Below are 12,351 nucleotides of genomic sequence, written 5' to 3' on the forward strand. Positions count from 1 at the left end.
GTATTACTGATAACCAGGGTGGAGGAGATTATAATGGGATTTTGTTGCAGTACTGTTAACCAGTGTGGAGTGGGTGGAGTAGATTTTAATGGGGTTTGTTGTATTACTGTTAACCAGAGTGGAGAGGGTGGAGGAGATTATAACAGAATTTGATTGTATTACTGTTAACCAGGGTGGAGTGGGTGGAGGACCTTATAATGGGATTTGGTGTATTAATGTTAACCAGAGTGGAGTGGGTGGAGGAGATTATAAGGGGATTTGATTGTATTACAGTTAACCAGGGTGGGATGGGTGGAGAAGATTATAGGGGGATTTGATTGTATTACTGATAACCAGGATGGAGTGGGTGGAGGAGATTATAATGGGATTTGGTTGTATTACTGATAACCAGGGTGGAGTGGGTGGAGGAGATTATAACAGGATTTGATTGTATTAATGATAACCAGGGTTGAGTGGGTGGAGGAGATTATAATGGGATTTGGTTGTATTACTGATAACCAGGGTAGAGGAGATTATAACTGGATTTGATTGTTGTAATTATGGTTGAAGAGATTTTAACGGGATTCGATTGTATTACTGTTATCCAGGGTGGAGGAGATCTTAACTGGATTCGATTGTATTACTGATAACCAGGGTGGAGGAGATCTTAACTGGATTCGATTGTATTACTGATAACCAGGGTGGAGGAGATCTTAACTGGATTTGATTGTATTACTGATACCAGGGTGGAGGAGATTATAACGAGATTTGATTGTATTACTGATAACCAAGGTAGAGGAGATTACAATGGGATTTGATTGTTTTAATTAAGGTTGAAGAGATTTTAATGGGATTCGATTGTATTACTGTTAACCAGGATGGAGGAGATTATAATGGGATTTGATTGTTTTACTGTCAATTAGGGTGGAAGAGATTTTAACGGGATTCGATTGTATTACTGATAACCAGGGTGAAGAGGGTGGAGGAGATTATAATGGGATTTTGTTGCAGTACTGTTAACCAGTGTGGAGTGGGTAGAGTAGATTTTAATGGGGTTTTGTTGTATTACTGTTAACCAGGGTGGAGAGGGTGGAGGAGATTATAACAGAATTTGATTGTATTAATGATAACCAGGGTTGAGTGGGTGGAGAAGATTATAACAGGATTTGGTTGTATTACTGATAACCAGGGTAGAGGAGATTATAACTGGATTTGATTGTTATAATTATGGTTGAAGAGATTTTAACGGGATTTGATTGTATTGCTGTTATCCAGGGTGGAGGAGATTATAATAGGATTTGATTGTTTTACTGTCAATTAGGGTGGAAGAGATTTTAATGGGATTCGATTGTATTACTGATAACCAGGGTGGAGGAGATCTTAACTGGATTCGATTGTATTACTGATAACCACACCCAAAGTACCGCTGCAACCACCCCTTTATTCAACATCCACTCCGTCTGAACAGGGGTATGTCGACTGAGGGCATCGGCTAACACATTCACCGATGAAGGAATGTGTTTCGAACACAGAGTGGTCCCTAGTTGGTCGCAGAATTCCAAAATTGCAAGAGCTTTGCGACCCAAAGTCTCCGATTTGGTTCCACCCCAACGATTGAGATACTCCACTACCGACGTATTGTCGCATCTCAACAGAATTCGACGGTGTCGAAGAACACACTGGAAATGAAGACAGGCACGATGCACTGCCTCCATCTCCAAACAGTTGATATGAAGCTTCCTCTCGGAGAGATTCCATACCCCTGAAATGTGTTGATCCAACAGATGCGCCCCGTACCCGTGCAGCAACGCATCTGTGAAAAGGATCAGATCCAGAGCAGGGGGGTGCAACGGAACCGATAGGGACATGCACTTGTCCGACAGGCACTCCTGTATCGGATGAGTGAACCATGAGCCCAGAGGCACTATCGTGTCCCAATTGTGATCGTCCCACCGTGGGGACAAATGCCACTGGAGTGGTCGTTTGAATCGTCTGAACCGCACGATCAATGAGGCCAGAGATTCGAGGTGGCCCAACACCACGTGGAGAGATCGTACCGTAGTACTTTGCTCCCCCATCAAACGTCGCGCCGACGTTTGAAAAATTGTGGATACATGCATCGGTGGGACGAACCGACGCTACCACAAGATCGAAGACCACTCCGAATTATGTGAAAATCTGAGCTGGCGTTAACTAACGATTTCACCCAATTGGGAATAAAACACAATTGGAGGATCGTGTCCAAAACCAACCCGACATTGGTCTGACACTCCTGTTGCGACGAAGCTGGGATCAACCAATCGTCCAGATAGGTATGCATTCGAACCCCTAACAAATGAACATGACCTACCACCGCTTTTACCACACGTGTAAAAGCATGGGGACTCGTCGCCAAACCGAACGGGAGCACATGAAACTCGTACGCTTTCCCATTGAACAGGAAGCGCAGAAACTTCCAAAACGCCTTGTGCACCGGGACATGGAGGTATGCGTCTTTCAGATCAATCAACGCAGCCCACTTCCCAATTTGAAGCAGGTTCCGTACCGAATGAATCGTTTCCATTTTCATGGAAGGAACATCGACGTAGACGTTCAGTGGCTTCAAATTTAGGATTGGTCTCCATTCCCTATTTTACTTCTGGGCGAAGACTGACTCTCTGGATGGCCCCTTTGTCGAGAAACTCGGCAATCATACTCTCCACTAAAACGCGCCGATCCGCGGATGGTAACGGAGTGGAAGTAAGAGGGGGGCTCGAAGATAAATGTATTTTGTAACCGTGTCGAACGACCGACAGAACCCAGGGGTTGAGACCAGGCAGCTTGCACCAATTTCGAAGGAAATGGCAGAGCCTGCCCCCCACGGGTATGATTGCTAACGGTACCTCCGAAAGCAACTGCCGATCGTTCACGTACCCTCACCCCAACCGCTTACCACCCGTAGGCGCAACGCCTTTGGTGGACTGAGAACGGAACGCAGTACGACGTTTGCATCCTCGCTTAGCGGAAGACGGGTTGTTACCTGGTTGCCTCCTAGTGTCAGGAACCCTAGGGATCTGAGCCGACTGTAAAAAAGCAGCCTTTTTCACAGGAGGAGGCTTGAACCCCGGAAACGTGGACCGACGTTTACCAGAGGTTGAGGGTTGAGTGTTCGGGACTGGTCGCGACAAATCCTTGTCTAGGACAATATTAAAATCGGGAACGAAAAGTAAATTTTCCCGTACCGAACGTGTACGAAAAAACGTCTTCGCAACGTTTGATGCACTCAAACCTGCCAGGTAATGGTCATGCCGTAACAAAAGACTGTTCGCAAACAAAAATAGGCCAGATAACTGAGCGATATGCTTAGAGGCTTTTGACGCAGCCTCCAAACAGCCTTTTGCCATCGCGGGAAGGCTCTCGACAGCCTTATCCAAGCCAAATAGGAACGTACCTAAATGGTTATTAACCTGGAACATCGACTTAGCCAGCCGTTCGAACGATTCCAGATCCGCGATTGGCAATGACACATGCGGCGATGGGGAACAAGCAGCTCGGACACTAGCGGGAATGACTGCCGGATGTTCGAGAAAATCTGCCCCCAACGTCTCATAGGAGTCGGGAGGAATGGGAGCCACACCCGACGGTCCCGTCTGCGAAAGCAATGATCCCAACTGAGGCGAAGCATTCAAAAATTCCACAAAACTCCGAAACAACATTTCCTGAAAGCCTAACGGTCGTTCCTGCGCCAAGTGCGGAATGGTCGGAGTTTGCGGCCACAGAGTACCCCCAAGCCGAGGGGTATCTGTGCGAACCTTGTCCTCTATTGAGTAAAGTCGAAGAGGTAGGGACCAAAGACGGTGCATGTCCGTTGCTACCGAAGTCACCGGACCCTTGGGGTAAACATATGCAAATGGAGGACCCAAACGGGATGAGTCCTCCACCCAACGGTAAACATCGGTCTGGATGCCATCAGAGACAGATCCCTGCATCGAAACAACTGGCTCAGTTCGAAGCAAACTGGCAGAACTCTTCTTGGGCCTTGAGAATGCTGAGGTGCCGAAGCGACTGTCGGCAATCGAAGGCAAAGTCGGGGCTACCTGCTCTGCGGACGAAGCAGTGGACCTATGCACAACGGAGTGCATGTGCTCGGTAACCAATGAAGTCGTCAAAACCGGTGCCGCGATGACTCCACCCTGCCCCCCTTCTGTTTGTAAAGGTAACCGTAACGACGATGGCAACGCCCGCGACGAAGCTACACAAACAGAAGAAGGCGCCGTCACTAACGAAGATGGCTCACTTACCACAGTCACAATAGGAGCCCGGGGGCGCGCTCCCGAAGTATCGGTAACTGTACTTGTAACACGGACCGACGAAGAAACACCCTTGTGTTTCCCCCCTTTCCGGACACTTTTTGAAGTGTCTACAGACTTATAGGACCTACCCACTAAGTCTGACTTGCCGAAACCTGAGTCTGTGAACCAAACCGAACCCACTGGTCAGGAGACCATGTGGCGCAGATCTCACACTGACGGTCTTGAGAACAAGACCGACAGTCCGGACACAACACGTGTGTGTCTTTTCGTGGTAAAGGAAATTGACAACCATCTCGCGCACAAACTTTCCGTGCGCTAGCTGTCAACGAACTCGCGTCGGACATGGTAAATTCAACACAGAATTCCCAACTACCAACCTTATGTCAAGTTCAACCGAAAAACAAACACAAATTACAAGTAAAGAAAACTTTTTGCCAAAGCTTAACAGGTGTTAACAGGTGGACTGCAGAATTGAGAATGAAGTTACAGGTAGCCCGTGCAAGGATAGCATTGCGCATATCCGGCAAGGGTGAGAATTCTGCAGTGTGTAGGTATGACTCAGGTTGAATAGCATATTTGTTGTGCTGGCACAGTAAGTTGAATAAGACTATTACTGATACCAGGGTGGAGGAGATCTTAACTGGATTCGATTGTATTACTGATAACCAGGGTGGAGGAGATCTTAACTGGATTCGATTGTATTACTGATAACCAGGGTGGAGGAGATCTTAACTGGATTCGATTGTATTACTGATAACCAGGGTGGAGGAGATCTTAACTGGATTCGATTGTTTTACTGATAACCAGGGTGGAGGAGATCTTAACTGGATTCGATTGTATTACTGATAACCAGGGTGGAGGAGATCTTAACTGGATTCGATTGTATTACTGTTACATATTTGTATTCTAGTAGTTAGAGCTGGGCATTATTTAAATTTGAGGTTTGGTATCAGTATTGGCGATTTACCTTGTTATCCATATGGTATTCGGTATTGACACAATACCAGTGCCGATACCGATATCGAGTGGTATTTTCAGTATACTTGGCTTTAAATGCATGCCTGAGTTAAGGCTAAGTTCAGCAAAATTAAGTTCCATACACAAGGCTGTTGTCTGATTTATACCCAACCCATTTTGCATTTGTCACATATATTATTAATTTACTAAATCAGTGCTCAAACTTAACAACGGCAATGACGGCAATTGCCGTTGGTGACATATAAACTGCCGTCAGTTGGGGTTGTCACCGATGGTACTTTTGTGCGCCGAATAAAAATTACTGCCCTTGGTAAAGCTCCTGACCGACGGCAAAATGTATAAACTGGTATGAAGATATCTGCCAGTATTTAGCATGGACGTTTGGGTCATTGTTGGAGTTAATGGGCATTTAGTTAGTACCAGGCGATGGAACTATATTTAGTCATGCGCGTACCCTGTGTTGTATAGTATACGTTCTCACTGTATTTTGCCTCCTCGCTTTCGTATTATGCCGCCCCTTTTCATGTTTGGCAGCCCCATTTGTTTTTCTGCGCCCCTCTTTATTTTTCGGCATCCTGTTATAATTTACAGCACCCAGCTCCGCTATTTCAAAATGCACACTTTTTTTCACACTGTAAAACATCAATCAGTCTGCACACTGGACATCAAAAGGTAGCAAGCCGCATCGTGTATGAACGCGCAACTGACCAAAAACTTCAGTAGCTTATGGCAGTTACCGTAACATAATTATAACACTATTTTTAAACAGCGTCTGTTGTATCCCATACCAGTATCCATTTGTATGTTTGATACACACAATAACAGTTATATTTTATTTTAGCAATGAAAACATTTTATTTTTATCGTTTCGGCAATCTCAGACTAAAACAACCCTACCTATTTGGCGCCAAAGTTGTCACGTGATCAGAACGATCATTCAGTATTTTGTGTCCACTAACTCGTGTCTGATATTTTAACCTCAAATGCAGATTTAATTGGTCATAACTAATGATTTTTACTTACTGTCTTTCAGCAATTCCTTATAAAATATTAGAAACAGTTAAAAAAAAAAAAAAAAAATGTTTGGGGGGTGGGTGGGGGTGAGTGGGGGTGGAGATCACCACTTATAATAACTATTTATATGCCAAATAATATATACACCGCCTTTACAAAAACGAAATGCGATCGATTCCCTCGATGAAGTTAACAGAAAATGTTATCCTACAGTAGGGGATCGCTTAAAAGAATGTCTTTATTATTTTTCAGATATCTTAAAATCTTTATTAAAATAATATTAAAACTTTGATCAGTTTAGCAAAATGAATACCCGTGAATGTCAGACCGACACTCTGTTTTAACTGAACTACGTTTTAACTAACAGTGCAAAAAAAACATAAGGCAGCTTATACATAGTACCAACTTTGCAGTACCAAATAGTGAGGGGCAAAATAAGGGATAGATATTTCTACGAAGTCGACGAACATACAACTATTTACGTTAACCAAATATTGATAGCCTTTCAGTCGTTTAATTGCTGCAAAACCCAGTTTAAAAAAATTGCCGTCGGCATACTCAAAATTGCCATCGGTGGGCCCTTTCACCTAAATTGCCGTGGGTGATAAATTCTTAAGTTCGAGCCCTGCTAAATGGCGGGAAACATTTTTCAATACTGAAATTTCTGTATTTTGAAATTTGCTTGGTATTGCAAATCAGTACTGACATGATACTGATACCAAACCAGGGTTTCTGCCAGAGGGTCAAAAGGGTATGGTGCAATACCCAATTTTTTTTGCACTTTTTACTTTTTTAAATTAATCTTTTGATAAAATTAATGACTCTTATCATTACTGTTAACCCTTACCCTAAACTTAACCCATTTTCTTTCTAGGGAAGGCACCCAATAGCCCCTGTTGACTGGTTGAATTCAATTCCATAGTGCCATACCCAAAAATGTTTTGGCAGAAACACTGCGAACGGTATATACGATATACCACACAACTCTACTAGTAGTGAACACATTGTGTTCATAGATCAGATAACAAACTACAATTTGTAATGATCGCTGTCCATTTATTCTTTCATAAGGTAATAGTAAGTGGAATTGTCACTAAAATAGAGACATTTGTGTATGTAAGTGAAGTGTTTAAAGTTTTGAGTCCTGTTTTAAGGTGAAGCCACAGCTGGTCAGTGTAAACAGTAGTGGTGAAGACACCAGTGGTGAAATAAGCAGCAAAACGCCACCAGCAGCACACACCAATGCTCAGGAAGAAGGCCTGCTACCTCATTGTCTGATTAGTTCTCCCAAACAAAGATCAAGCAGTGCAGAATCAAGCTATGATGAAGTACATGGAAGAGAAAGTCACAACATTAAAGAACGCAAGAGAAGGTACAGTGATTATTTAAGTATGTGCAGGCCCCATCAAACAAAGGGATTCTTTTACAGGCATCGAAATAATTTGAGAACGGTATTTCATTCTCTATAAACTATTATTACATGAACACTACACCACATTAATTTGAGTGTTATTCAATTATAAAATACACATACATGTACAAGAATGAGCACATGAACAGTAATTTTAATGAATAAAAATATGTTGTTGTGTCTATAAAGGGAGTTATGATCCTACTGCAATATGTGCAATTTCATGAAAATCAGATAAGAAATGAAGTTGTTAGTGATGACTGTATTTCCATTAAAAAATACAAAACAAAAAACCCAATTACCTGACCATTAAACACAAGCTCCAAGATATTGTGATCCTATTTCTGTACATGTGAAATTTTGTGAAAATCTGAGGAAAAATGAAGTCGCTAATGTGGGTGGTGATGTCATAATTTTTACATTTAGTACCAGTGACCATTTAATGTCCTACTTTTTTTTTTTTGTGAGAACAAAAAATGGGTTGAGCAAAACTTGCCTTGCCCAAATAAGCCGCGGGTGAAATGATATTTGAAAGGCCTGTTATTAGGCATTCACCACTCTCCAACTTGGGTACTAATTACAGAATTGTGACTATTTTCAGAGCAAGAATCAAGGAAGCATGTGACTTGATGAGATTTCTTGTGCCTGGCATGACCGATAAGACTGATAAAGCTACGGTGTTTGAATTTGGAGCAAGATACATTCATTTTCTAAAGTCGTATGTCGGCAGCAGCAATGATAAGGTAATGCAGAAGTAACCTTAACCCATATATACTCAACAACGAAAGTTTAGCTAATGTTAAAAGAAATTGCATAACATTTATAAATGAACCTATTTTTATTAATTAGTATTCACATCTGACATGTTTACCATTTACAAACAACATAAACTCATCAACCTTTGCCTTAACACAACAGGAGGACCTGGTTTATTCAACCATGGCAAATTTAGACATCATAAAAGATATTTGCTAAACTTTCGTTGCTGAGTATACTATATTGTTTGCCCTAATTTCTGAAGAACTATCTTTTCTTTTTTGCATAGGATCTACAGGATGACCAGAAACACTGGATTTACCAAAATTGATAATTTAAGCAAGAAGTTGTTATGTGTAACTTAAAAGACAGCCTAACTACTGGGGTCAGTTAAACCATATAATCCACACATATATGCAACCACATCAAAGTAATTAATTAAGCTAATATTTAATAAGTATAAGATAGTGCAGATGAAACAGTTTCATAAATTTGCTGAAGAACATAAGAACCCCAAAATATTATTATTTGAGAGAATTTTAAAATATTTTAAAATGGTCAGTTCCATTCATTATTAGACTATCTATAAATCTAGTGTGATGATGATTTGTTCAAACTTACACTTCACAGGCTTCGAAATTCATGACAGCATTTGCCGTACTGCCTTGTGCCTTTGCCGTACTGCCTTGTGCCTTTGCCGTGATGTCTCAAAAATGCCAGTTACTTGATGGCTATGAATAATCGTACCCTTTTAAATATCTGCTGTGGTGTCCCTTTTGTGTATGTGTTTAACCCTTTTATTTCAAAAAATAAAACATGTACAAATTCGATCTTTCTTGGTAGTGTTTGTATACAGTTTCTTGGTCATATATTATAACTGAAAACCGAAAGTAACAAATGATAAATTATAGTTGAAAAAACCCTGTGAATTGCCAAAAGTTTTAATGTGTTGTAAAGTTACGAAAAACCCCACGTGAATTGCCGAAACAGATTCCCACAGCTCAGTTTTGTTTCCAAATAAAAATGCCTACAAGAAAACAAAAGCTGAAAGAATTGGAAAAACAATGGAAGAGGGAGAAAAATTGACAAAACTTTTTCAATTATTTTAAAATGTTTATTGTCGGAAGGACCCATGCTAAAATCACCCAAATTAATTTATTTGCAATTAATTAAAACACTGAAATAAATATGAAATGTTTATTATTATACATTTTTTGAATATTCCATTTATTAGCCATTCTCATCAGTTCATATACATTAACAAATGCTATATATATATATACTCGGTACTTGTTAGAGCAGTAGCCAACAACAAAAATTGTACCATGGCTTCTTCCAATGACCTTCACCTTTTCATGCGGAAAACAGCCATGATGATCTGCTGCTATGTGCATGTGACATTCGAGAAATCCTCGATTGTTTTGTCGAGATCGCATGTGTTGCTGTTTTTGGAAAATAAACTGACGATGTATAAGATAACTGGAGTTACGGTTATACAATATATTTTCCTCTGTAGGCCTACAGTACTTGGCAGCTTGTAATAAAAACCATGTAATTGCAACAAACTTGTTACCGTCATCCATGGAAGTAGCCTTGGTGCCCTTTGAAAATGTATGAAAGTAGCCTTTGTGCCTTTTAGGTTAGCCTTGGTGTCCTTTGAAAATGTATGAAAGTAGCCTTTGTGCCTTTTAGGTTAGCCTTGGTGCCCTTTGAAAATGTATGAAAGTAGCCTTTGTGCCTTTTAGGTTAGCCTTGGTGCCCTTTGAAAATGTATGAAAGTAGCCTTTGTGCCTTTTTGGTTAGCCTTGGTGCCCTTTGAAAATGTATGAAAGTAGCCTTTGTGCCTTTTTGGTTAGCCTTGGTGTCCTTTGAAAATGTATGAAAGTAGCCTTTGTGCCTTTTTGGTTAGCCTTGGTGCCCTTCATCTCATATAAAGGCTATCATATCCTGCCCTTTTAACACTGAATTTTAAGGCCTGACTTCATTTCGATACCCTAACTGAGGAGAAAAAAGATGGTTGAGAGAACCTGATGCCATAAAACCAGTTTATTTCCTTGATTCAGTATTTGCGAACTGCTGCTTAAGAATAAACCTGTTTTCTTTCAGGATTTTCTCATCAAATACAGCCCATACTACTGAAGACAGGAATCCTCTTGATGAACCCAGTGAAATGTATGAAGTGGACTTCAACAGTCATTGCCCTTGTGCAGACAAAAAGTCCTCCTAACTCTTCTTACCAGGCATTGTGTGTTAGCAGTTTCTATACTTCTATCAGTATAGCAAATTCTGCACAGAACAGGGAAAGGAGTTCACTATCAGGCAATTGTTCAAAATAACTTCTAATAATATTATATTAGCAAACAAATTTTTACTCTGTATAGTTAATTGAAAGAATGTTTGCCTAATGCCTACTCTGTTTGAAACCCAAGTGTATGTCCATTACATCCACATGACAAATATACAAGGGACAGTCAAGGAAGGAAATGTTTTATTTAACAATGCACTGAACACATTTTATTTACGGTTATAAGGCGTCGTACATATGATTAAGGACCACACAGATATTGAGAGAGGAAACCCGCTGTCGCCACTTCATGGGCTACTCTTTTCGATTAGCAGCAAGGGATCTTTTATATGCACCATCCCACAGACAGGATAGCACATAACACAGCCTTTGATATACCAGTCGTGGTGCACTGGCTGGAGCAAGAAATAGCCCAATGGGCCCACCTACGGGGTTCGATCTTTGACCAACCACACATCAAGCGAGCGCTTTACTACTGGGCTACGTCCCGTCCTAGACGGTGAAAAGGTTCGTAAATATATTACCTTTCAATATAATCAGTGATATTTCGGTATTTTACATACATCTAAAGTGGTCTGTAAGAGGTGTCCCAGATATATACTGAACCAAACAAGAAGCTTCAAGTACGTTATACAGCAGAACAAACAAAAATATGTTTATATTTATATTGAAAGAGGGTTCTATAGTGCATTTATTTGGAAACAAAATATGGCCCAATTTTATGATAGAATGAAGAATTTATTGATAAATTGTGGTAGGGATCATAAACAAAAATATATTGGGTATGGCCACCTCGCGAATTGATGACTGTGTTGCATCACCACCAGCAGGTTGGATCGACGCCTTACACATTTGTCTAGACTGTCCCAGACATTGTAAGTCGTTGGTACGTCCTGTCTGATGAAATCATGTTGGAAGATCCGAATAGCAAGTCTAGAGCTCTCAACAGCTCTACCAACCTCTTCTATTAACACACCAGCAGCAAGCATGCTGATGGCATGTTCATGTACATTTCTTGGTATTCTAGGTATATCAAAACATCTATAAATTTCAATAAATTAAAAAAAATTACGATGTTTTATTCTTTTTAACCACAAAGTTGAACTTATAAAAAAAAAAACCTTCACTTCAAAACATACAGAATTATGCTTGCACCTGCAAATTGACTTTCAAGTTGTCGCTTTATTCCACTACACACACAGTGAGTAAAATCTTTAAATTCTAACACTCAAGATGAGAGGAGAACACTTGTAATAAATCTTCAATGTTACTTGATTTCTAAAAAATGTTTTAACTTACATTGTATGTTTCTTTTTTGGTTCAGTATACATTTTATGTAGTCAGTCAAATTTGCACTAGTTCACTTTGTATAAGAATGACCATTTCCATTATCATAGAAAACCGAATCTTGTATTATTTTGAATATTTTTATTGAAAAATTACTCTCGAGTGCCAAATAAACATACACCTATATTTATTAAATTTGTGAAAAAAAATTGTTGTCTACACTTATTCAGCACCCTACGTTTAATTACATCTGAAATTTTTTTAACCCCCTATGCTAATTCGGCACCCAATGCTTATTACAATTCTTAATTTATCAAATGCTTACATAT

General features: G+C 40.3%; 1 protein-coding gene across 1 annotated transcript in view; it reads left to right on the forward strand.

The window, feature by feature from the left end:
• LOC121381845 overlaps nucleotides 1-11,019 on the forward strand; it is a 32,802-nt gene extending 21,783 nt beyond the window's left edge. The window contains exons 3-5 of the mRNA XM_041511212.1: nucleotides 7,418-7,635; nucleotides 8,276-8,417; nucleotides 10,537-11,019. Coding sequence (XP_041367146.1) covers nucleotides 7,418-7,635; nucleotides 8,276-8,417; nucleotides 10,537-10,569 — 393 coding nt within the window. The 3' untranslated portion in view covers nucleotides 10,570-11,019. The remainder of the gene's footprint in view (nucleotides 1-7,417; nucleotides 7,636-8,275; nucleotides 8,418-10,536) is intronic.
• The last annotated feature ends 1,332 nt before the right edge of the window (nucleotides 11,020-12,351 follow it).

The sequence above is a fragment of the Gigantopelta aegis genome, chromosome 9 (assembly GCF_016097555.1).
Source record: "Gigantopelta aegis isolate Gae_Host chromosome 9, Gae_host_genome, whole genome shotgun sequence".
In the NCBI taxonomy this organism is placed as follows: Eukaryota; Metazoa; Mollusca; class Gastropoda; order Neomphalida; family Peltospiridae; genus Gigantopelta; species Gigantopelta aegis.